Here is a 26,113-nt window from a genome sequence, read left to right on the forward strand (position 1 = left end):
CTTTATTATTTTTGTCACAAATTAATATTTATGCTAAAGAAGTTCTCTTGAAATGTGACCTTTGTGTTTTTTGTACTTTCAAACCTCTTATAAAAGGTGAACCTGGAGAATATGAAACCATGCATTTCTTTTTTTCTGCACCATATCAAATACTCAGAAATTTGAAACTATTATCTGAGCATTTGGGAGGCAAGACCAAATTGCAGATCTAGAGTCTAGATTAATAAATGGTAAAAAGATGCTTGATTAAAATTTTCATATTCATTCTTTAAAAAATAAAAGTGAGTATCAAAGACTAATGAAAAACAGAAATTATGGCTCTTCTCACTCCTTCAGCTTCATTTTAATTGTTTTAAATGAGATTCTTTGATAGCAACCTCTAATTATTTTGATATTTATGCCTTTTGACTGATAGGAGCACAGGCTAAAATAAAAAGCAATAATTGCTAGAACTACGGAAATAATATTGTTAATGAGATATTAAATTTTAGTCTTTACAACTTTAAATGCTTTTTCACGCATGGTCTCATATTTAAGTCTCTTTTTTTTTTGGTCAGATGGGTTTAAGTATTCACTAATTTACAGACAAAGTGACATTGGTAAATGTTGTTTGAAGAAGTACTCATCTGAGAGGTAAATAGAAATTTGACAACTTATTCTTTACATTTATCTTTCAGGTTTTACAATTGAATTACTACTCAGTTATGTCTTCCCTCACCTTTTATTTCTTGTCATCCTTTCTAGTCAATGCGTCTTACCCTCTGTACCATATGGTCTAAACATTTACCTAGTTTTAATAATATTTAGAGTTAGTGATAAAAATGGGTTCTAGATGCAGGGACATGTAGGATGGAGAGAAAATTTTAAAACATTTTTAATTGAAATTATTACTGATATTAAGTATCACATCTGTCATAACACATGGACAGCATATTGTCTACAAAAAAACTACTTTTTCTAGTCTGTGAAATGGTTTTTATGAAAAGTTTGCAAGTTGATTAATATCAGATTCATCAATCTATTGAGCCATAGGAAAAGATCTTAATAGAACAAACTAGCAAAGTGCATGGACGATAGGATAGGATATAGTGGAAAAATAACTGTTTCGTTTACATGGGAAGGTGCATGTGTAAAGCCTACTGGCAGGGGGCTTAGAATTTCTAGTAGTGCCGTGGATATCAAGAGGGCCAGCTGCATGCTAACCATGTCATACAATCTAGAAAATAGCTCTCAAATACCAACAACGCTGCATCTGATATTTGCTAAGAGACCAGGTGTTGTTATGGGTGAATAAAATAATGTTCCACAGCATGATACCTATGTTTTATTAGTGGCACCTGAGGAGAGCAGCAATTTTAGTACTAATGGAAAGTCAATTTCTGTTTCATTTTCCTGATTTGTGTATGTGTGTTAAGGTGCAGAGCTATGCCAAAAAGCATAACTAATAGCACAGTTATTGATTAGATCCATGTTTGCCCTTTCATAGAAAACAATTGTTTTTTTGCGTAGAGCAGTTATAATTATTCTACTAAAAGATGCTTCAAAATACACGTGAGTGGAATATACCTTCTATCTCTTAGCAGGTGTTCACCTACTATTCTGAGTATTCACTAGGTTATGTCTTATTGGGCCAATGATGATTAATGTTTTTTAAAACAATAAATGAACTTAATTATTAAATTTACCATTAGTTCTTATTTATGGTGACATTTGTACCCAGTATTAAAATATTAATCTTGCATTGAGGTTGAATTGTTCCCAGTGTTGGGGAAAGCTACTTGAAACTGATTTGTAAAAACTGTGCTACAGTGATATAATCATCCCTACTTTTGCCCAAAATGCGATATAAGACAAATCTTTTAACCTTAGATTCAACTCACTGGAATTCATCCCTAAGAGTTCTAGAGTTCATAATTAAAGAATTGCTCAGCTTTAAAGTGTGCTTGCATGATCCTCAGTGAAGCGTTGTAATGAGATTCCAGTTAGAATATGACTTCGTTTCCTCTAAGCTGCTATTATTTAATCATCTTAGGAAATAGAGGTCCTTATGTTAGTCTGTATTTGAACCATATAACTACATTTTACCTTTCTTCACACTAATTTTTGTTCTGGAAATATGTCTGAAAATGTAGTGTTGATAATGTGTAGTGCCATTAGAAAAGTTTGTATTGCATGTAATTTTGTGAAATCATGTTTTCTTCAGAAGACTAATAATGTTATGTGAGAATGGATTCTAAAAATGGCACTAATGAGGACAAATTATTTTGTGTTGACTATTGAAGGACCCAAAGAAATAATGATTCAAAGATAATTTTATAAAAGCCAAAGTAAACTGTAGCTAATATATAAAATACTTTTGACCAGGAACTTTTAAAGTGGATGCTATGAAGATAGAGAGTGTTTTTACACATTGTTTACTGATTTTACTTCACTTTTTCTCTCCTTAGGGTGTGATTAGGCCCACTGGGGGATATGCTGTCATGCTAAACTGGTCAATGTCTTCCATATATGGACTTCAACCAGGAGAGGTAATCATGGTTTTAAATTTACATTACATGACATTCTCTGAATAAAATACATGCATTTTATTATCTTATTTTTTTTTATTATCTTATTTTTTAGGTGTGGTGGGCAGCTTCTGACTTAGGCTGGGTTGTTGGACATTCCTATATCTGCTATGGACCTCTTCTCCATGGGAACACAACAGTTTTATATGAGGTAATAAAGTAAAATTAATACCACATATAAATGATATTTATTTTATTAAAACTTTTCATGAAGCAGTCCTGAGTAGGATCAGAAAAATTGGAGTGGGGCCAGGGGACATTATTATATCTTCTTCCAGTTAAAAATATAATTTCAAAAGGGAAAAGGATATGTAGGAAATATTAGCCAGTTATTTAAATTTTGTTGAACAGTCAGAATTAAATTCTGAAGAACATACAAAAACAAGCTTTATATCTATCCCTAACAGATTTCTAGAAATTATTGGCAAACTGATACTGATTTTAGAGTCCTAGAAAATAGTTATCATAAAGCAAGCAATGTAGATTCACCTTTTTTATTTTCATAGGATTAATGGATTTCAAGTCATGTTGTCTCAATTTTAAATAAATACTTTCCTTGGTTTCTAATAAAGCTCTGTGTATAAGGCATAGGAATATAGACTGACCAGATTTATAGCTGAATAAATAACTGTTTAAAAATTCGATGAATATATCAGTGTCACCTAGGAATAAGATTTCTTTGCATATAGGAAATTTCCTTCATATGCCTATTCCATTTAACTTTATCAATGTCTTGTATAAAGACTTAGAAAACATACCTATCAGATCAGTAAAAGATCAAAGTCTTGGAGGGATAACTAATATGGTAGTTTGCTAAATTATCGTTCAAAATGGCCTTGGACTTTTGGGACAAATTTAACGAGATGGAAAAATACATAAATCCTTACAGTTCTATATTTAAATTAAAAAATACAGAAATGAAATAAGGAAAACTTGGGTTAGTTGTAGTTTATGTAGCCAAATCTCTGGGTATTGTAACATCCATAACTTAAACATAAGCTGTTGGTACGACTGTTTTTAAAAAATACTCACCATGTGCAATGATATAATCTTACTTTACTCTTCCACATTTGAAAATTTGTATTCAGTTTAACTGAGATGATAAAAAAAAATCACTAAATTACTAGAAAGCATCTGAAAAAAGGGAGTTGCATGGAAATAATGTATACAAGAAAGAGGTGGGCTGGGCGTGTTGGCTTACGCCTATAATCCCAGCACTTTGGGAGGCCGAGGCAGGTGGATCACTTGAGGTCAGGAGTTCGAGACCAGACTGCCAAACGTGATGAAGCCCTGTCTTTACTAAAAATGCAAAAAATAGCCAGACCTGGTGGTGCATGCCTGTAATCCCAGCTACTCAGGAGGCTGAGGCAGAAGAATCACTTGAACCTTGGAGGCAGAGGTTGCAATGAGCTGAGGTCGTGCTACTGCACTCCAGCCTGGGCGACAGAGTGAGACTCCATCTCAAAAAAAAAAAAAAAAAAAAAAAAAAAAAAAGGGTGAAGAAATTGGGAATGGCTAGTCTGACAAATAATACGCTTAAAGTGCACATATTATAAGTATATTTTGATGTTTAAAATGTTGTTACATACAAATTATGTAGTCTTGAATGCAGAGTTACAGAGGGTTATATTTTGGGAATAATCAGAGACAAATTTAAATGCTGTAGAGCAAATTTAAAGGCAGTAGAACAAATGGACAACTTCTCAAATATAAGGCTCTCTCTCACATAAGTGTTCTGTCAATACCAGACAAGGATTGTGAAGTAAAGGGAATTTTATATGTGGGGTGTGGAGAATAGTATTAAATGATTTCAAGTTAATTTGCACTCTTAAATTTCTGCAAGTCAATGAATTTGAAAACATGAGAGGCCATTCTCAATCTTTCTGGAATACTCCAGGCCTCATCATCATTTAAAGACTATTTGTGTTCTTTCATTTTTAACTGGCTGGTTTTCTGTCTCTGAATGCTAAGAAATATTAAGGTAGACTTTGACACAAGTATTAAACCATCATATACTACTCTACACTTTTGTATCGTGCTTTTATATCTTGCAGACTTGATATGCAGTTGGGAATTCATATACTACTCTGCATCTTTTGTATAGTGCTTTTATATCTTGCATACTGAATATGCATTTTGGTATTTGTAATAATTAAAACAAAATAATCTTGACAAATCATTTCATACCATTGTCTTTGCAATATAATGTTTTTAATTAAAAAAATTATTTCTCTTGAAGTAAACAAAGTAAACCTCTACATTGAATTGTGGCATTGCTTACATAAATACGACAGAGCCAAAGATGCTAAGATATTTATGGTTAGAAGTATTAAGCTGCTTTAGAATTGAGATACATACATATTTTGTGCTATTTACCATGGGCTTTTATTGTTTCTCAAGTTTATTTAAAACATGATATTAACACTGTGATGGAGGGTTGTTTGTTTCTATGTTGGAATGATTTGCTCAAGAAGAATGCAGATGCTCTACAAATATTTGTTGTGTGTATAATTGACTGAAGTAAGCTACAATTTAAAACCTTTTCTCTGCACTCTGGCTTGTTTTCTACAACTTATAAATGTCTTTAACTTTCTCTGATCACAAAACCAAGTCTTTTAGACCTTTGCCTGCTTCAACTATGCCATCTTTATTTTCTTCTCCACTAAGTTCCTTGAAAAATATCCTGTCCATATTCCTGAACCTCATATTGTTTCAGTCATTCCTCATCTCACTGTAGTCTGATTTATGTTCACATCATTTCATAGAGAAGCTACTGCAGCAGGGGTCACCAGTGACTTCATAAGTGACGAAGTCAAAGGGCCTTCTTTAATCTGATTTTATTTTTTCTCTTTCAAGAGTTCAGCCCTGCTGACCATTCCTTTAGGTGATCCTTTCCTCTCTCTTGAGCTCCAGGCTCCTTTGCTAATGTTCATGTTGTTTCTTTTTTCTGGCGTGACTTTCCTCCTGTCTTTCCTTTCTTGGTTAACTCCTACTCTCCTTGTAGACTCTGCTTAGATGTTATCATTTCTTGAAAGTTTCCTCTCACGTTCTTGGATTGTGTGCAGTGCCCCTTTTTGTGGTCCTGTTGCTTTTGAGCGTATGTCTGTCACTGAGCTGGCCACACTGTACTGAAATGATATGTTTACATCTAGAAGAGGGTATCATCTAGATGAGGATAAAAGCCAGTTTCACAGCACAGTGCATAGCACACACTACACAATTAATAAATACTCATGGAGCTAAATTATACTCTACTCCTAATTTTCTTCTTTCCATCCTGACAGCTTGTTCTTCTTTTTTTCTCTTTGTTTCTTCCACTTTGATCCTTAACATATGAGTTTAGCAGGATCATAGTCTTTGCTCTATTTTCTTATTCTGCTTACATTTCCTGGATAATCTCCAAGCAGTTTACATTTGAGGATCATTAATTAAATCATGGTTTCTAAATCCCCTTTTCATATCTGCTTTTCCTGCTGAGTACTAGCCTATTGTTAGACATCTCTGAATAGTCTGTACACATCTTATGCTCAAGATGACATGAACTGAGTTCTGTATCTCCACCCCACCCTGCAAACCATATTTCCTTCAGTGCACTCTGTGTTTCTGTTAATGTTACCTCCATTCATGCAGTAATGCAAACTGAGAATCTGCAAGTGATTCCTAAGTTCATTTTCCTTGCATCTCACACTCTGCTGGTCATTACAGTTTGTTGAATCTACTTATTTAGTACTTATCAAAAGTGTCCTCTTTTTTCCATGCCTCTTGACATGTATTCAAGGCTGACATTCAGCTTATGCACAAATATGTCATGTTGACTGATGTCCATACTACATTTTGGCTTCTGATATGATGTGTGCCTATACATTCCAGTTACATATTTCAGGTTATCATTAGATACACTCCTCTCTTAACATTGATAAAACAACAGACAGAAAATCCATGAAGATGTAGAAAAACTTGACATCATCAACCAACAAGATTTAATTGACATTCATGGAACACTATTCTCGACAGCAGCAGAATACACATTCTTTTTAAATGCCCACAGAATAATTACCAAGATAAATCAAAACCTGGGCCACAAAACAAACTTCAACTAATTTAACAATATTTGAAGTCATGCAAAGTCTATTTTAAGACCACAGTATTTTCAAACTAAAAATTAAGAAGAGTTAACAGGAAAATCCCCAAACAATTGGAATCTAATCAATATTCTTCTAAATAAATAATCCATAGGTCAAATAGGGAATATCCAGGAAAACATACACACACACACACACACACACACACACACACAGACACACACATACGTCTCTGGGTGTATATATCTCAAACTGATTTACAAAGAAAGTACATCATATAAAATTTTGGAGGACACAACTAAAGCAGTTCTGGGAGGGAAATTTATAGCACTAAATGGATATACTAGAAAAGTGGAAAACTCTCAAATCAAGAATATAAGCTCCTATCTAAAGATCCTAGGAAAAGAGGAACAAAATATACCTAAAACCAGGAAGGAATAATAAAGGTAAAAGCAGGAATCAATAACATTGAAAACATAAAAACATAGAAAATTAATGAAAAAAGAACTATTTCTTTGAAAGGATAAATAAAATGGACAAACCTCTACAAGCCTGGCAAAGAAAAGAGACAGAAGACACAAATTACCAGTACCATACATGAAACAGGAGATATCACCAAAGACCCTGCAGACATCAAAAGTATAATAAGGGAATACTATGAGAAATTCAACACACATAAATTTGACAACTTAGATGAAGATGAGATGGACTAATTCCTCAAAAACCATAAACTCACCAAATGAGAAATAAATTACTAGAATAGCCTTAGTACTATTAAGAAAATCCAATATGTAATTAAATAGACTCCCAACAAGAAATCTCCAGACACAGATGGTTTTACTGGAAAATTCTACCAATGTTTAAAATAGAAGAGGAGGCAGGGGGCTGTTTGGTATTTCTGTATCCTGTGTGCCATCTACCAAGGTTTAAAGGAGAATCAACACCATTTCTGTACAATCTCTTTCAGAAAACAAGAGGAGGGAACAGTCTCCTAATCATTTAATGAAGCTTGTATTGCCCTAATAACAAGTCAAAGACAAAAAAAAATACTACAAACGAATGTCCTTCATAAACATATAGATACAAGAATTCTTGACAAAATATTAGCAAATATTTTGAATTCAACAATTCAACAATATATAAAAGGAATTATACACTGTGACCAAGTGGAATTTATTCCAGAAGTGCAAGGCTGCTTCAGTATCTGAAAATTAATCAAGGTAATCTACCATATTAATAGGCTAAAGAAAAATTATATAATCATATTAATTGATGTAGAAAAAGTTGTCTAATACATTCAACATTCATTCATAATGAAGAGCTACCAGAAAACTAGTAATTGAAAGGAACTTCCTCAACCTGATAAAAGATCACCCATGAAAAAACCTGCTGCTAATATCATACCTAATCATAAAAGCCTGATTGTTTCTCCTCTGTTGTTCAGAAACAAGGCAAGAATTTCCACTCTCACCCTCTATTCAACATATCTGTGGAAGTTCTAGCTCATTTAATAAAGAAGTATAGAGAAGCTGGGCGCGGTGGCTCAAGCCTGTAATCCCAGCACTTTGGGAGGTCGAGGCAGGCGGATCATGAGGTCAGGAGTTCAAGGTCAGCCTGACGAATATGGTGAAACCCCATCTCTATTAAAAATACAAAAATTAGCCAGGTGTGGTGGTGTGCACCTGTAGTCCCAGCTACTCGGGAGGCTGAGGCAGGAGAATTGCTTGAACCCAGGAGGTGGAAGTTGCAGTGAGCCAAGATCGCAACACTGCTCTCCAGCCTAGGCAACAGAGCAAGACTCCCTCTCAAAAAATAAATAAATAAATAAATGAAAATAAACAGAAATATAGAGGAAGAAAAGGCATACACACCAGAAGGGGAGAAATAAAATTGTCTTTATTTGCAGATGGCATGATTATTTGCATAGACGATTACAGAATACACACACACACAAATCCCGTAACTAATAAGTGAGTTCAACCCAGTCTCAGGATGCAAGATTAACATACACATATTCATTGTGTCTCTATAAATCAGCAATGGCCACATATGGCCATAAAGGGCATCATGAAGGATCCTTGTAGAGATGAACTGGTTTGTATCTTGACTGTATCAATATTCTGATTGTGATAACAGATTGTAGTTTTGCAGTTTTTACACCTGGGGAAAACTGGGTAAAGGGTACACGGTATATCTCTGTATTATTTCTTACAACTGCATGTAAATCTACTTATTTTCCTGATAATTACCACATTTTCAAACAAATTCATAAAACTACCTCATTAAAACAAACAACAACAAAAATCTCTAATCCCTTATCTCCTGACAGCTACAACATTCTCTCTTTAAGGCCTTGTCTACACTCAATAGCTTCAACAGCAATTGGAGAAGATTGCAGAGTAAGTTCCTGATTAAGAAATGGAATTTACTCTGCAATCTTTCCCAATTGCTGTCACCATCATTCCATAGCTACAGCTTTTCCTAACATCCCCAGTCATCTCTACTTTTCCAAAGTCAATGGGCATTTTCAGTCTTTACTGTACTTGACTTCTCAGCATTTGAAAGTGTTGGCCATTTGCTCCATCCTAATCATTCTCTTTCCTTCTAAGGTACAACATGCTCCTGTTTCCCTGCAGTTATTCTTATGCTCATTCCTGTCCCAAGAACATTGCCTGAAATATATACTACTTGTCTGTTAGATTTCAGCTGGTGTCACTTCCTCAGGGAAGCCCTCCTTGACCTCTCTGGTTAGGTCAAATCCCTTTATTATGGTCTTTTAGCACATTGCCTTTTCCCTTGGTGGTTTGTATAAAAGTTGCAGATTCATATTAGTCTTTAGGCTCCTTTGATGTGTTTGTTTGCCCTTCTTTCCTTTAACTCTACTAAGGAAGGAGTCATCTGAGTTGTGTCCACCATCAATTTTCAGCTCCTTGCCTTAATGACACATATTCAGTATTTAATGCATATTTGTTAAATAAATGCCTGAATGACAATATCAGAAAGAAAACTTGATTTATACGTAAAGATTTTTTCTATCAACGAGTAAGAGTAATTTAAATTTTCTTTTTTTTACAACAGGACTGCACGAGCAACTTATATAAGTCAGGTTATATGTTTTATAGACAGAGATTTACTTTTATCAATGGAATTGGACATATTTAAATACAGAGCACCTGGCCAGCTCAGTCAGTGCAGTATGAAATGTTTAAAGTGTGCAATTCTTGAAGGAAAATTGGATTGACCAGTTAAAATATGGAAACCAATTCTGAATAATTTAGTCTTTACTTTTGAAAGGAAAAAATTGAATGGTACTTCTTTAGAAGTCTACTTCATTAATAGAGCACTGATTCCAATCGATCTAACCCTAACCATGTATGAACAAGAACGGATATTTGGTAGGATGGTTTTGCCAAAGAGAAGGGATAAAACACAAGCAATCTTTTCACATAGGAATGCAATGTATAAACAAATTTAGCTAACAGCCTAGTGTGTATGCGCATGCATGTGTGTGTGATGGTAAATAGTGATTATACAGAGATATGCTCCCTTGCCCCTCCCTTCTCTCTAGTATTTCTTCCCTTTACCAGACTATCATCTGCAGAATCAAAATCCAACACTGTTTCACTAAGGCAAATAAATCTTTCCGTGTCCTGCCTTTCTCCTTATCTTTGCTGTGTACCAATGTGCAAAAGTGTGTGTTGTACACGTATTTCAATTTCATGATACAGTAAGCCCAGGCTTCCACAATGACAGTGGTGTGGTTAAGCAAGAAATGAGATTACTGTTCCTTGGCTAGAGTATTACGTAGGTCTAAAATGGAATGTTAGTGGTTACTGTTTCTCCTGAAATCTGGCTTGAGAGTAAGCCATAAACTGGTTGGTATAATTGGTCTTGATATAGCAGTTGTCATTTTTATGTAATAACTGTCTTTTTTTCCAGTCAAGGGATATAAGTGTGCTCTCATTTTACATTTGTTTGTATTTCACATATGGTATACATCACAGCAACAAGCCTTTTCAATAAATTCTTCAGTATGTTCAATAGATTAGTGAGGGCAGATGGCCATTTGTTAATAATTCAACAGTTAACTTTGAAGGTATATGCCATACTCTGCCTTCTCAGGCAATAAATTGAATTAGAGAAAGTTGAGGATTTAAAATTCTGAATGATGGTACAGGAGTATGGTCACTGGACTAGAAATACTAACATATGTGTAGTTATCTTGCTCTGCCTGTATGTACCTATATGACTTAAGCAAATTAATTAAACCTGTTTGGTAGTTCATTTTTTAATCATTAAAATGAGAGGGTTGACACATACTCTCTCAATTTTCACTTTTGTGAATCTTCTTCACTTTAATTTGTTTTCTTGAATAAATATTTTATTTGGTAACTTATTTTATTTTTTAACTCTGGAATTTATTCCAATTTCTTTTCATAGTTAGGGAATGCTGATTCTTCAAATATATTTACTGAAGAAAACTTTCACTTTAAATTAGTGAACACTTTCAGTGTTCGACAGGAAGCATACTAGTTAAGGCTGCCATGGTATGATTCTGACACTTCTGTTTATTAATTGGCCTCAAATAAGCTGCTTTACTGCTTTCTGCCTTAGTTTTCTCAACTATAATTATCAGTAGTAATAATACCTATGGCATTCAATTCGTTAATCTGTGAAAAAATATTTAGAATAATTCCCAGGATACAATAGTATAATCAGTTCTGGATATTATAAGCTATAGTTATTATTCAAAAATACAAATGTATTATTTTCCAGAATAGGGTTCTAACATATAAACACTAAACATAAATTCTCCTGTAATCCAGTCACTTAAATGCTTGAATATTACTCCACATTTCTTCTTTCAAAGTCTGTTTGTCCTCATAACATTGAAGAATTCAAATCAGAGCACTAGAGGCAACTCCCTTTGGAGCCCATTAATTCTCCTCTCAGCACCAAGAAAAAAAAATCAGCACACAGGGATGTGTTGATTCAGCTACTACCAATTTTGAAGAATGAGCAGAAGATGTAGTAGAAAACTCGGTGGTCTCTCCCCTTGCAGATCTCTCCTTTAAGCATAGGACTTGTGAGTTAAATAAAAGTGAACTCAAAGGCTTTAATCAGTAAATAACACAGAGAATTTCCTGGCTCACCATTACCAAGCATTTTAATGTTTCACTTCTATTTTTTTGATGGGCATCATCATTACTGGTTTTTCAACTTTGCATAAATGTTTGAAAACTTTGTAGTATTCAGCTTGATAATCTCTTATGGAATACTCTTTTCTTAAATTCATAGACAGAATGGAGAGTTTAGATAACCCTAATGTCATAGGACCCTTGGGGTGTTGCTTTTCCAGCCAGAAGCCTCTGCAGCTGGTGATGCTTTGTCTGAGTTTTACTTGAGCCTGCTGGGCTCGCTCTGCCCACTTGTCCTGGCAGGCTGTGCTCAGCTTGTCCTACTGGCCTAGATCCCATGCCTGCCAAGGGCAAGCCAGGACCAAAGTGGCAAGGGGTGTGTGAGCATGCAAGCGTGGGGTCCAACCACTGCACACAGCCAGGCACACTGGTTGTTAATGCTGGTTGGGCAGCTCCAGGAGCCACTATGGACCTGTGTCTGGACGAGGGAAATGTGGTGGCACATGGAAGCTTGGAGACGCCAGGAACTGCAGAGCCCCAAAAAGTTTGTCACAGCCCTGGCTTGGGGAGTCCCAAGGTCTGGGTTGCTCAAAGGGCCACAGCTCTTCTCTCCTTCTTGTCACCCATAACATGACAAGCAGGGACGGGGGCCATGTTTCAGCCCTGTTTGTGCTACAGCTCTTTCAGTTCAGCCATTTGGTGGATCCTGAGTTCTTGTCCCATGTCAAGGATCCATGAGTATGCAGACAACTGGAGGATGAGCAAGGCAAAGAGGTGCTTTAATTGAGCAACAGTACAGGTCTCTGGAGACACGAAGTGGGTAGGTCCTGTCCACAGGCAAGAGCAGACCTGGAGAGGGTAGCTCCTATCTGGAGGCAGTTCATCCCTATATCTGTGCAGCTTGCAGCTGAGAGGAGACCCAGAGTGGGTAGTTCCTATTGGCAGGCAAGTCATCCCATTGAGTCTGCAGCCCTCTGGAATGGATAACTCCTATCTGCAGGCAAGCTATCCGTCAACTCTGTGAGTCTGGCTGAGTCTGGAGTTTTTATGGGCTTCATAAGGGAGAAAGTGCATGCTGATTGGCCTATTAGCAGCCACAGATGGCCTGGAAAAAGCACCATAAGTTCTCACTCTGGGCCTAGGACCCCACCCAGAACTGACAGCCCTGCCCTCAGGTTTCAGGTTGTTCCTGCCTTGAAGGTGGGGCTTCACTGGGGATCCACCCCTTTCCACCCAGAAGCCTGTCTACCTCCTGCTGTCATTAACATGTTGTCCATGACACCCTGGCTGTCCATGCTGAGGGGCACCTGCAGGCCTGCACTGAACCATCATCAGCCCCCTTTGGTCCCCCTCCTGTGTTCGTTGGCACCCAAAGTTCAGAGGGGGCCAAGGAGGCAGGGGGCTGGCATGTTTGCAGTGCCCTGAGTGTGCACATACTCGGCTGTGTTGTGACATCACCTGGACAGGGCCACAACTTTGCTATGAAATTAGAGCAGGCACCAGGAGCAGGGAGAGGCCATGTAGCAGGAGCACGCACTTCTGAGCCTGTGTGGGGACGGGGGCTTCCTGGGCCTCTGAGAGCACAGGGATGGCTAGGTGGCTGCAGCTGCGTTCTGGAGGGCTGGGATCCTATCCCACCAGCTTGGAAACTTGTCTCCACAGTAACCACTCCAGATGGGCCACTGCTGCTGCCACTAACCTTTCTTTATAGAATGATTGGTGTAGAAATGAACTCTGTAGTCTTTATATTTGTTCAGGAATCAAATGGGATAGTGTAGTTGAAAGTAGTTCAAACATTTCAAAAGTATTGTTTTTCTATAAAGTCCAGTCATGTGTTACCTAAAAATGTTTTGGTCAATGATAGACCATATGTACGTTGTGGTCCCATAAGATTATAATGGAGCTGGAAATTTCCTATCATCATAATGTTGTCACACATTGCATTTCTCACATTTGTGATGCTGGTATAAACAAACCTACTATGCTGCCAATGGTGTAAAAGTATAGCACATGCAATTATGTGAAGCACATTAATACTTGATAATGATAACAAACGACTGTGGCTGGTTTGCATGTTTGCTATACTATACCTTTTATCTTTATTTTAGAGCACACTCCTACATATTAAAAAAGGTTAACTCTAAAACAGTCTCAGACAGATCCTTCAGGTGGTATTCCAGAATAAGTCATTATTGTCATAGGATATGACAGCTCCATGCTTGCCCCTGTAGAGCTTTCAGTGAGACAAATTGTGGAGATGGAAGACAGTGATACTGATAATCCTGATCCTGTGTAGGCCTAGGCTAATGTGTATGTTTGTGTCTTAGTTTTTAAACAAAAAAGATTAAAGTTTTTTAAAAAATTGAAATTTTTAAAATGGAAAAAACTTATAGAATGAACATGTAAACAAAGAAAATTTTGTTCAGCTGTACAATGTGTTTGTCTTTTAAGCTGTCTTATTACAAGTCAAAAATTTAAAAAACTAAAACATTTATAATGTAAAATAGTTACAGTAAGCTAAGCTTAATTTATTATTGGAGAAACAAAAATACTTCTTTAGAAATTTAGCGTAGCTTAAGTGTGCAGTGTTTATACAATATGTAGTAGTGTACAATAATGTCCTACACCTTAATATTCATTCACCACTCCCTCACTGACTCACGCAAAGCAACTCCTAGTTCTATAAGCTCCATTTCTAGTAAGTGCCCTATTTAGGTGTAGCATTTTTTATCTTTTATACCATATTTTTACAGTTATTTTTCTATGCTTAAACATGTTTAGGTACATAATCACTTACCATTGTGATACAATTGTCTACAGTATTCAGTACAGTAACATGCTGTACAGATATGTAGCCTTGGAGTAAGAGACGATACCATATAGCCTCAGTGTGTGGTAGGCTTCACCATCTAGGTTTGTATAAATACACTCCGTGAGGTTTTCACAATGCTAAAATCACCTAAAGATACATATATCAGAACGTATTCTCATCATCAAGCAACACGTGATTGTACATTTTATACATGTGTAAATAAGAGTAATCATTATCACTTTATATGTGTGGACTAAAACTTTAAGCCATTTCCAAATATGCAAGTCACATATTTGAAAATATTGAGGGTAGGAACTACTCGCAAGTTATTTTTTGCATTTAATACTCTTGCTAAATTATCCCCAAAGTATCTTCAATGAACATTTCAATTACTTCTGTATTTCCCTGTATCTGTAATCTCCACTAAGTCATCCTATACTGTATTTTCCACATGTACACCTTCTGAATACTTAACTCCTCCCAGGCTTCATTTTCACAGTGTAATTTTACCTACATGTATGTAGTTATCTTCACTTTGCAAGAATTTTGTATTTTTGTTTATATTAACCATTTTTCTCTAATTTGTTTATTCCTTTTTCAAGGACAGGGATTTGCTTCTTTTAAAGACAGAAATGTGCTATTTCCTTTTAAAACAAGTAGCCATGATTCTGCTAACTAGTATATTCAATTGGACACATCATAGTCCTTTTCTCCCCTTCATATAATGGGAAATAACATTTAAAAAAATCTAGTATATAGCAATCTGCCTTCTGTGTATATAGAATGAGAAAAATGATGACTCAGCTATTACTCTGATTCAGGCTATATTATTTGATCTTCCCAATTGGAAAAGATTATAAAGCTGATGCTAGCATCTTTTAGATTTCTCCTGTGATTAGTTGTTAAAAAATATTTATTTTTGAGTTTATTTTTCTCTTTATGTATGTCTATGTTTTATGTTGGAGCTAGCAGGCTCAGTTATTGTCATAGCTCCATCAACAATATTTATTAATGTCTATTGTCAGCTCCAAATCATGCTAGAAGGTGATGGGGAAGCAGATAAATATCAGATATGGCCTTCCACCAAAGGCTCTGACAATATATATTCAAGGAATTAAGATTAATATGAAGTACAGAGGCTGGGCGCAGTGGCTTACGCCTGTAATCCCAGCACTTTCAGAGGCCAAGGCAGGTGGATCACGAGGTCAGGAGATGAGACCATCCTGGCTAACACAGTGAAACCCCGTCTCTATTAAAAATGCAAAAAAAATTAGCCAGGCGTGGTGGCGGGCACCTGCAGTCCCAGCTACTCAGGAGGCTGAGGCAGGAGAATGGCGTGAACCTGGGAGGTGGAGTTCGCAGTGAGCTGAGATTGTGCTACTGCACTGCAGCCTGGTGGCAGAGAGAGACTCCGTCTCAAAAAACAAAAAAAAAAAAAAAAAAGATTAATATAAAGTACAGAAAGCAAACAAATCAAGACACACCTAAATAAGAAACTCTTACACTGTGTAGAAGATGACAATTTCTTTGTAAACTACATGGTGTCATCACCTATGATAAATACTCTACATTTAACTCTTGCATGCTGGCTCAAAAATCTGCACTAGGTTTTTAAGGGATGTTTGCAACTAGTAGATAGGGAGAACTTTGTGAATGAGACAATAACAATTAATAATAACTATTATTGATTGTTGAGTGATCAGAACTCTTCTAAGCACTTTTTATACATTGTTTTAATTATAAGTACAAACCCATGATGTAGATATTTTAAGTACCCCATTTACAGCTGTAGAAACTAAGAACAGAGACAGCAAATAAATTTGCCAGTGACACAATGGGGCTGGAGCTGGGATTTGAAACAAGCTTCCCTGGATTCAAAAGCAGGATTCCCTTGCCATTATCCAGAGAGGGACAGTTGGGAAGTCCAATTGGACTTGGACTGTTGTATAGTCCAAGATACATGGCCAGGACTAGAATATCAGTGATCAGAACATTAAGGAGGAGGTTAGGGTGTCAGGTGGCTGTTGTAAGAGATGAAAAGGGAGCTAAAAATAGCTCTGATGTCTTCAGCTAGGACAACCAGTATAATGGCAGTTATCAACTGAAGTACCACAGTAGGAGGAACACCTGGTGGAGAGGGAAGCAATACTTTTTGTTTTGATAACACTGAGTTTGAAGTTTGTACTCAGATGTTCATATGACATTGCAAAGTAACATTTGATCAAGTTACTCAGGTGAAGATTGAGAACAGAAACTGAGGAAATTCTTGAGGCTGAGGAAGAGAAACTATATAAATTGAGCGTTAGAAATTGGAGCCAACAGGAGAATCAGAAAAGCAAAGTGTACTAAAGAAGGGTGATGAGAAGGTTTTTCAGAGGATAAGGATCAATAGTGCCAAGTGCTACAGAGAAAAGGCTACTGAGATAAGTGAAGAGCACTTTGGTGATCAGGGTGTCATTAGCCCCTTTTATGAGGGCAATTTCATGAGAAAGTTTGTTGTTTCATTTTTGACATGGAGAAATCTGAGCATGTTTGAAGGTTGTTTTGGGCAAAGAATTGGATATTATGGAGGGACCAGGTTTTGTGCAACCTCAGTTTGAATTGTAGTATGCATATGGAATAGCCACACTTCACTTCCTGGGCAGAAGTCTGGTAGTGTGATTAAGCAAGAACCCATTTAATTTCTCTGCTTACAGCAAAGTCTCATTAATCACAGTGAAAAAGAAGAACCTTAATTTGTCCCTCTAGTACAGGATAGCAGAGTGACTGCACATCAGCATGAAATAACTCAGAGATGAAAACAGTCCTGCCAGAAGCAATGAGCTACAAGCTGTACTAGGGGATGCTTTCTGTGACTACTGAGAATGTTAAATATGTCAGAGTCCCTAATTTGCTCAGCACTGCATCTGCAGAATTAGCAGTTTCAGTTCTCTGCTTCATTTACTTGACATTAATACTTCCAAAGGTAAACTTTTTTTTAAAGGGGATAGACTCTTATCTGCTAGATAGAAACAATGGCTTATTCATTGGGGGTTGGCTTCATTATAAGACCCCAAATTGTCAACTCTCACAGCTAGGAAAAGACAAGAGAAGAACCAAACCAAAAGGATAGATCTAGACCATTTAGGATACACACCCTGCCCTAGTTTGTTTTATGCTGCTGTAACAATACAACAGACGGGGTAATTTATATAGAACAGAAATTTATTTCTCACAGTTGTGTAGGCTGTGACATTCAAGATCAAGGTGCTGGAAGGTTCTGTGTCTTGTTCCAAGATGGTGCCTTGTTTCTGTGTCCTCCAGAGAGGGGGACCAGTGTATCTTCACATGGCAGAAGAGCAGAAGGACAAAAGAGAACAAACCCACTCCCACAAACCCTTTTGTTTTAGTACCATTTGTCCATTCATGAGAGCAGAGCCCTCCCAACCTAAACATCTTCCAAAAGGCCCCACCTTCCAACATTGCACTGGGCATTCAATTTTCAACACATGAATTTTGGGAGGCATGTTTTAGACCTTAGCACATATATATCTTCAAAAATAATAGATTTATAGATATTTGTGTCTTGGAGCTTTAGCCGTGGAGAAATCTCACCTTCTCAGGCCTGGACACAGAGTTGTATCCTTAATTGAAGAAAGGAAATGACTCAAGCCTGAGGAATTGCAACTATGTGGGACCTACCACAAGGAGATAGTGAAGAGGGATTGTCAAAATAGCAAACTGATAGAAAGTATTAATCTGAACCATGTGACATTGCTGATACTTGACTGCTTTGACTTACGAAAATGGTGATTCCATATGATTAAAGTAATGGGGAGTGGGGAAAGTAGGCAGGTTGGTTGGGGACCTCAGATTGACCAATAAATTGTTGGTTCTTTGAGAATATTTATAGCTCTTTAATAGAAGTGCATTAAAAGGGTAGTCTTGGCAATTTACCTCTCTTATGGAACAGAAAATGAAGGGATGTTATGGTCTCTACATGACAATCTGCAGTCTTGCTTCCTCCAAGCTGTTTCTGAGACCAGTAGAAAATCTTTGAGGAGCATTTTGTGTTTTAAGAGGTTTTCATATACTTTGGCAATTTTTGTTTATAGACGCTTATTAGAATCCCATAGAAGCTATTGACTCCTCTTCCATAGGAAAATGAACATATGTACATATCTTAATTTAATTTCAGAATATCCATGAACTCCTCTGAAGTTCGGGTCAGGAACTCTGTATCTATGAAATTAACATATAATCTTCTCAAGTAGTGATACAACCAACGAAAACACTGGATGAGAGTGATACTCTTTAAAGGTCTCTGGGTAACACAGAAAGAGCTTCTGGATCAGATCTAATCCTTCCATCTTTGGAGAAAGGTCACTTGTACTCAGGGTGCTATGTCCTATAAATCATGACATTTATGTCCAGTCTAGAGTCTGGTTTATAGGGCAAGGCATAAATAATTAAGGACAATGAAGCATTTGTCCCCAGTAATTTCCTCTGTATATGGTCATAATCAGATTTCAATTATCATTATATTCACTTGTTAACACTTGGATTTAGCTCATTTATTTATAACAAACAGAGAAAATTAGAAACAGCTAGTGTTACATTCTAGGCTTATCCATTAGGGCAACCAGGCAGGTTGGTATTGAAAAATAGCCTTGTCTGAGATAATGTCTATCGAAGGACCGTGTATCCGTTCTAAATCCTGGCTGCATATTAGAATAACTAAAACATAACAGTGCTCAGCCCAAATCAAGGCCAATTGAATCAGAATCTCTGGAAGTGTGACCAGACATTGGTTTCATTCAAAATCATCCCAAGAAGTTCTACTGTACATTTAGGGTTAGTAACCACTGGATTTGAGTAATGTTAGATGGTGGTTTGAATAAGATGGAGAAAGGCAATATGGCAGCCTGTCCTTACAGGTGAGGCCAACAGAATGATGGTACATCTCTAGCAAGTAAGAATCAAGGAAGTCAGTCTGATCTGAATCAGATTGTATTTATAAGTAAGTTTTCAATTATTAAAGAGCGTCTGCCGTAACACAGAATCCTTCGTCTGAGAATCTTAAGGCATAGGACAATTATACCATTTGGCTTTGAAGCAACATAATATTTTGAAAATTGGAACAAAATAATGTGAGTTATAGAGAAAGGGGCATTGAGAAAGAAAAGGCCCATTTCGAAGAGATTGTACACCTTTTTTCATATTTTAAAACTTACGAAAGGGTAAACATTGGAAACCTCACCATCCCCTGTTCCAGCTTTACAATTTATCTCTCTTGAAGGTTGTCAATCTTATATGTTATAATAGTTAATTCATATATGAGCAATGTCTTTTATTGTTTTTTAATACAAATGGAATTGTACAAATGTTATGCATACTATTCTGCATTTTGATTTTTTTTCACTAAATAGTATATCCTGGATAATTGCTAATGATTTAACAAGTTTTAAGTTTAAATGTTGCTGTCCCAAGTACTCATCCCTTGATAAAGACACATGACCTATAGTAGAAACTCAACAAATGCTATTTCCAGTTTTATCAATCTCCTGAAATAAACAAAACAACTCTCTCATCACCTGTCTGCTGAAATAAAATTTGCTACTAGTCAATAAAGGATGCTGCTGTCTTCACCTTAGAACTGCTGTGGAAACATGCCTTGGGTGACATTTCTCAAAAGTAGTGCTCAGAAAGAGACTAAATGTATTTCTAATCCTGCCACAAAAAAAGCGGCAAAAGCAGTTGACTCAAAAAGTTTGAGAAATCACAAGTAGTCTTGACCTCAAGACCTGAAGAAATGGAATCACAGGATTAATCATAGGATTAATAATAAAGCAAATTTTTTGCCCAAAGATTTAACTCTAGTGTTTAATTATAACTTAATTTTGCTAAGTGGTTGTATTTCACTGCTTTCCTGTGTTGAAAACTTAACCTCAGTAGCAAATATGTGAGAAGGTGAGACAATAACTGGTTTTCTAACTGGGGCCTTGTCATCTACAATGCATATTAATACAATGAATCGTAACTGGTAGAAAAGTACATATGGATGTTAACATTAAGGCATTTTGGTAACTGTTTTGGTTTCTGTTCTTTGTACCATTGTTAACCACATTATAAATCTTGCTAATATTAGCAATTGATGTTTTATAAATCTCTGAGGTTAAATTTTATAATTTCTAACAGCTGAAAGCTTAGAATTTTGGCTTCGTCCTTGTAGACATCCCTCTCTGCCTTTATTACCTAGGAAGCAACGAATAATGTAGACTTAGTTTGGGAGAAAATAATTCAATAAACAACTGGTAACCACATTGATTTGATTCTGAGGAGCTTTAAAGTTGATATTTTTGGCTGCATTATCGCTTTTGGTGTATATGTTGTTTGTTTAAAATCCCTGCATTCTTAGAATCCTCTTGTTTTTAAATTGAATATTGTCTGGGTTATTGCCCCTTACTGAAAACCAAGTTCTGGAATCAATGTCTTTTTCTTTAGGCAGTTCAGTAGTGTGTTACTGGCTACTTTTAAAAAGCATTGTGAGGAGATTTTATTGCTTATGTGTGCATGCTTGTCTATGTGTGTGTGCATGTGCATGAAGGCAGGAGAGAATTTTAAATAAAATCAATAAGCCATTGAGTCACTTTTATTTAGTGTTAATAATAAAAGATTCTTACAGGCTTTGCTTCAGCTTTCTGAAGCTACTAGTGGTGGTAGGTACTGAGAACATAGAAGTCCTCTGTTTATTACTGCATTCTTTCTGTTTATTGGACACAAATAGCTTGCAGCATATATTATGCAATTTCTAATAATATTATCCCATACACACACACATAGACATATACGCATCCAAACTTGTGAGAATGTATGTTCCATTAAAGCAGGACCTTATCCAGCTTATTCACAAAATCGTTCCCAGAATATTTATTAAATAAATAAATATACCAGTGTTGCCCACTTTATTATTATTTGTTTGTATGTAAACAATAGTTTCTGATGAAAGATCTTGTTCTATGCTGCATTATATTACCTGAAGTGTTTACATTATTCAAGCCTTAATATATATGTTAATCATCAGACTGTTTTTGAAACAGGTAAGTTCTTTAATATTATAATTGTTTTAATTTAATTCAACATCGAATAGAAGGTCTTAAGAAAGAAAAAACTAAAGTATATAAATATTAAGGTAATTTTAAATAGGAAAACATTTTATTCATAACATTGAATTATCTTCTGGGGAATGGACAGTAAAACACAAAGCAATTGAACTTTTCTATGTTCAATTAACTTATGAATGAACATTGTGAGATTTTATCAATCACTTCTTTACTATTCTAATAGTAATGCTACATTATCATGATTTTTATAATCCGTAAGTATAATATTGATGAAAATTAGTTTGATAGTTAGTTGCAATAGAAGTTAAAATCCTATATTATAAAAAGTATGATGTAGTTTTTTTACTAATACAGTCATGTATTACTTAACAACGGAGATATGTTCTGAAAAATGTATCCTTAGGAGATTTTATCACTGTGTGTACATCAGAGAGTGTACTTACACAAACCTAGTGGTATAGCCTACTACATAGCTGGGCTGTATGGTATAATCTATTGCTCCAAGGCTACAAACCTGTACAACATGTTACTGTGTTGAATACTGCAAGCAATTGTAACACAGTGGTATTTGTATAGCGAAATATATCTAAATTTAGAAAGAGCGCAGTAAAGCTATGGTATCACGCCTGTAATCCTAGCACTTTGAGAGGCCAAAGGCAGGCGGATTGCCTGAGGTCAGAAGTTCAAGACCAGCCTGGCTAACATGGTGAAACCCAGTCTCTACTAAAAAGACAAAAACTAGCTGGGTATGGTGGCAGGTGCTGTAATCTCAGGTACTCGGGAAGCTGAGGCAGGAGAATCCTTTGAACCCAGGAGGCAGAGTTTGCAGTGAGCCGAGATCCTGCCACTGCACTCCAGCCTGAGAGTGAGGCTCTGTCTCAAAAAAAAAAAAAAAAAAAAGTCCCTGGTGATCCATGCCCTTTTTTTTTTAGTGTGACAATGGACTGCTAAGACACTCGCTCTTTTAAAACAGCAGACAAAATTTTGCCTATCACAGCAAGTTTACACTGATGTGTGCCTGCTGTATGAGCACATCGCAGCACAGTTATTCTGTCCTTGGAATCCTTAATTCTTTAGGGGCTGTCTCACCCGCTTTAGTATTTCGGGCGTGCACCTGTGTCTTTCTGGCATGCACCTGTAGTCCCAGCTACTTGGGAGGCTGAGGCAGGAGAATTGCTTCAACCCAGGAGGTCGAGGCTGCAGTAAGCCAAGATTGCACTACTGCACTCCAGCCTGCACGACAGAGCAAGATTCTGTCTCAAAAACCACCAAAACAAAGCAAAAAAATATGGTATCATAATTATCTAAAACATTGCTATATGGTATAGGTCTGTATTTTTAATATTTGATCTGCCTTTATCATCATTAAACATAAGTAATTGAAGGCACTGTAAAATACTGTGTCCTCCTTGTAGGTGGTCTTACATGGTATATCATTTTAATTATGATATTAATATCACCCTTTAGTGAGTAATTATTTTCTCATGACACTGGCACTGTCGTGGAATTCAATTTCAGTTGGCTATAAAATATCTTTCTTCAGTGGAGGTTAAATTATCCTACATTATTGTCTCAGTGCCTTTAGCTTATTGAGAAAATATTGGCAAAATGATTTATTCTTATTTAGCAGGCAAGTAAATGGAAGCATAGACAGGGTAAGTCAGTTGCACAAGATCAATTAATAAATCATTTTCACGTGGGTGAGATCATGTTTTCTAAGTCACAGTGTCATACTCAAGGAACTTATCAGTTCCTGAGACATATCAAAAAAGTAAAAATAAAATGTTTACCTTGTTTGTTAGGAAGAATAAAGTTGCAGACTCATTTCAGACCGATATACTAAAGCCTTCAAAATTTGTGAGTGAAATTATGTACATGTGTTGCCAGGCTGTATTTTGCAGCTTTTTATATTATTTGCATGTGTTGATTTGTATGAAGAGTAATGAAATAAATTGAAATAGTGCTTTAAATAGTTGTGATAATAAAAATGAATTTCCAGCTGCAGGAAATACTTTTTTGGTATTAAAAGAGCAAAGCAGAAAGCACTAGAACATAAAACAGATTGAAATAGTTTTTTTTAAGAAAAGAGGAACATAATTACACTAAATAATATTAAAGAAAACCATTTAAAAATAATAATAAAAAACTGTCCTATCAATGATCTAATCAATGAGTATTGAATCTAAGTTATTGGACAACTATCTTATACCTCATTTATAGTCCATTCCTTTTTCTAAATTAAGAAAAAATTAATAGGTCTAACTGTCATGATATCATCATTTTTTTGTTATTCCCTGTTTGGGGACATTGTTGAGTTTGCTACTAGCAAATCCTTTGCTCTTTTTACCTTATTTCAGTGTTTCCTACATGTCACTTACAGAGTTTCGTGGGAAACTGAGATCGAGAATTTAATCATGGAGGTTTAGGAAATATTAGATACAGTTACCCTTCTTGTAGAAATTAGTAGGCCGGGCGTGGTGGCTCACGCTTGTAATCCCAGCACTTTGGGAGGCCGAGGCGGGCGGATCACGAGGTCAGGAGATGCCTCTATAAAACAAAAAATTAGCCGGGGTGGTGGCGGGCCTGTAGTCCAGTATTGAGAGGTGAGGAGAGAATGGGTGAACCCATATATTAACATTCTAGGCATCCTGCTTTAGAAACACAGGAAGAGGTAGCAGTGATGAGGATTGATTACGGAAGAAGGGGATGTGGCTTGGCCAAGATAGGTTTTATGGGTTAGTTAGAATGTTTGGAGAGTTACTGACTTATTTCAGTAACTTGCCTATTTTCCACTTTTCAGAAACATCAACTAAACCTTTGTCTTTTGAATTGTATGGCTTGCCAAATTGTGAGATTTTTATGCATGATTTTCCATTGAACATATACAATGTTATTTTGAGTCTGTGGAAAACATGCACTTTGGCACATCTTGTTGGATTATTTTTAATTCATAGGAGTTACTTTTCTTGGAATGAGACATTTAACTGAAAAGGTCATTGCTCAGGAATCACTGCTTTTTCATATTTTTCTTTTTTCTCAAATGTTTTGAGAAATACTGTTGTCATTTTTAATAGTGATCATGAAAAATACATTAAAGTTCAAAATTCATAACAACCGTATATAGTTTTTTTGGCAAATACGGGAATGTTTTATGTTCTTAATTTGAATGTGATATGTATTTTTAATTCTTTATTTTTCAAAACTTGATGAGGAAAAAATTGTAATTTGAAAGGTTTTAGGATACTATAATGGAGCAAACAGTCTCTCTTATGCCTGGGTATTTGGTTTGCTTTATTTATGATAGAACATGGAAATATTTTAAAACTAAGATTTGTTGAAAACCCCATATTATTAATATTGTTGTGTTAAATGTATAACTATTGAACTGTCAGTGAAATATGAGACATTTTACCCAGTGACATTTTAAATGAATCTCATTGTAGGGGAAGCCTGTGGGAACACCAGATGCTGGCGCTTATTTCCGTGTGCTTGCAGAGCATGGAGTAGCTGCCTTGTTTACAGCACCAACTGCAATTAGAGCAATCCGTCAACAGGACCCTGGGGCAGCTTTGGGGAAGCAGTACTCTCTGACAAGGTGACTGGGATGCACAGGGCAAATGACATTAGAAAGTGCAATGAAAATGAATAAGTGAACATTATATTTTTTTCTGGTACTACAATACTCTTATAGGAAGAGCCAAAAGATTCAGAGTGTTATTAAGAATAACTTGTCTAAATATAATTTTGAAATAGTTGGAATTTTAACTCTGCTTAGAGATTTTAAAATATTATATCATGTTAATTTCAGTTCAAATATTACCAAAATATTTCTCTTAAAAATCACTCTTGTTATATTTTCCTTAAAAGGTAAAATGCCAATTCTGACTTAAAATGCACAGATAGATGGATAGAGGTATACTAGCATCTGTCTTTTGAAAATAGAAGAATGAGTTAAATGAAGGGGCAATATTTGAATGCATGTATACAGACAAAATGAAAAATTATAGTCCAAATTAAATATGTCAAAAAAGTGAAGAACAAAGAGACTTAGGTAAACACAGAATAATAGTGGGAGACATCAGGATCACACTGACAGTATTCAACAGATCATTGAGGCAAAAAACTAACAAAGATATTTGGGACTCAACACTCAATCAAATGGACCTAACAGACATCCACAGAACACTCCACCCAACAACAACAGAATATTCATTCTTCTCATCTGCGTATGAGAAATACTCTAAAATCGACAATGTGCTCAGCCATAAAGCAATTCTCAACAAATTAAAAACAACATACCAGTGACACTCTCAGACCACAATGAAATAAAAATAGAGATTAATATCAAGAAGCTCTCTGAAAATCATACAATTACATGGAAATTAAACAATCTGCTCCTTGATTACAATCT

At 36.0% G+C, this 26,113-nt stretch overlaps 1 protein-coding gene across 7 annotated transcripts in view; it reads left to right on the forward strand.

Annotated features, from left to right (window-relative positions):
• The window catches only part of ACSS3 (acyl-CoA synthetase short chain family member 3), a 357,152-nt gene that overhangs the window by 201,694 nt on the left and 129,345 nt on the right, over window positions 1-26,113 (forward strand). For all 7 annotated transcript variants that reach the window (XR_009208841.1, XR_009208840.1, XR_009208839.1 and 4 more), the window contains 3 exons: window positions 2,448-2,528; window positions 2,623-2,718; window positions 25,146-25,297. Coding sequence is in view for 4 of the 7 variants with exons in the window: in XM_058424791.1 (XP_058280774.1) it covers window positions 2,448-2,528; window positions 2,623-2,718; window positions 25,146-25,297 (329 nt within the window). In the remaining 3 variants the exon portion in view is untranslated. The remainder of the gene's footprint in view (window positions 1-2,447; window positions 2,529-2,622; window positions 2,719-25,145; window positions 25,298-26,113) is intronic.

This window comes from Hylobates moloch, unplaced genomic scaffold (assembly GCF_009828535.3).
Source record: "Hylobates moloch isolate HMO894 unplaced genomic scaffold, HMol_V3 SCAFFOLD_12, whole genome shotgun sequence".
Classification (NCBI taxonomy): Eukaryota; Metazoa; Chordata; class Mammalia; order Primates; family Hylobatidae; genus Hylobates; species Hylobates moloch.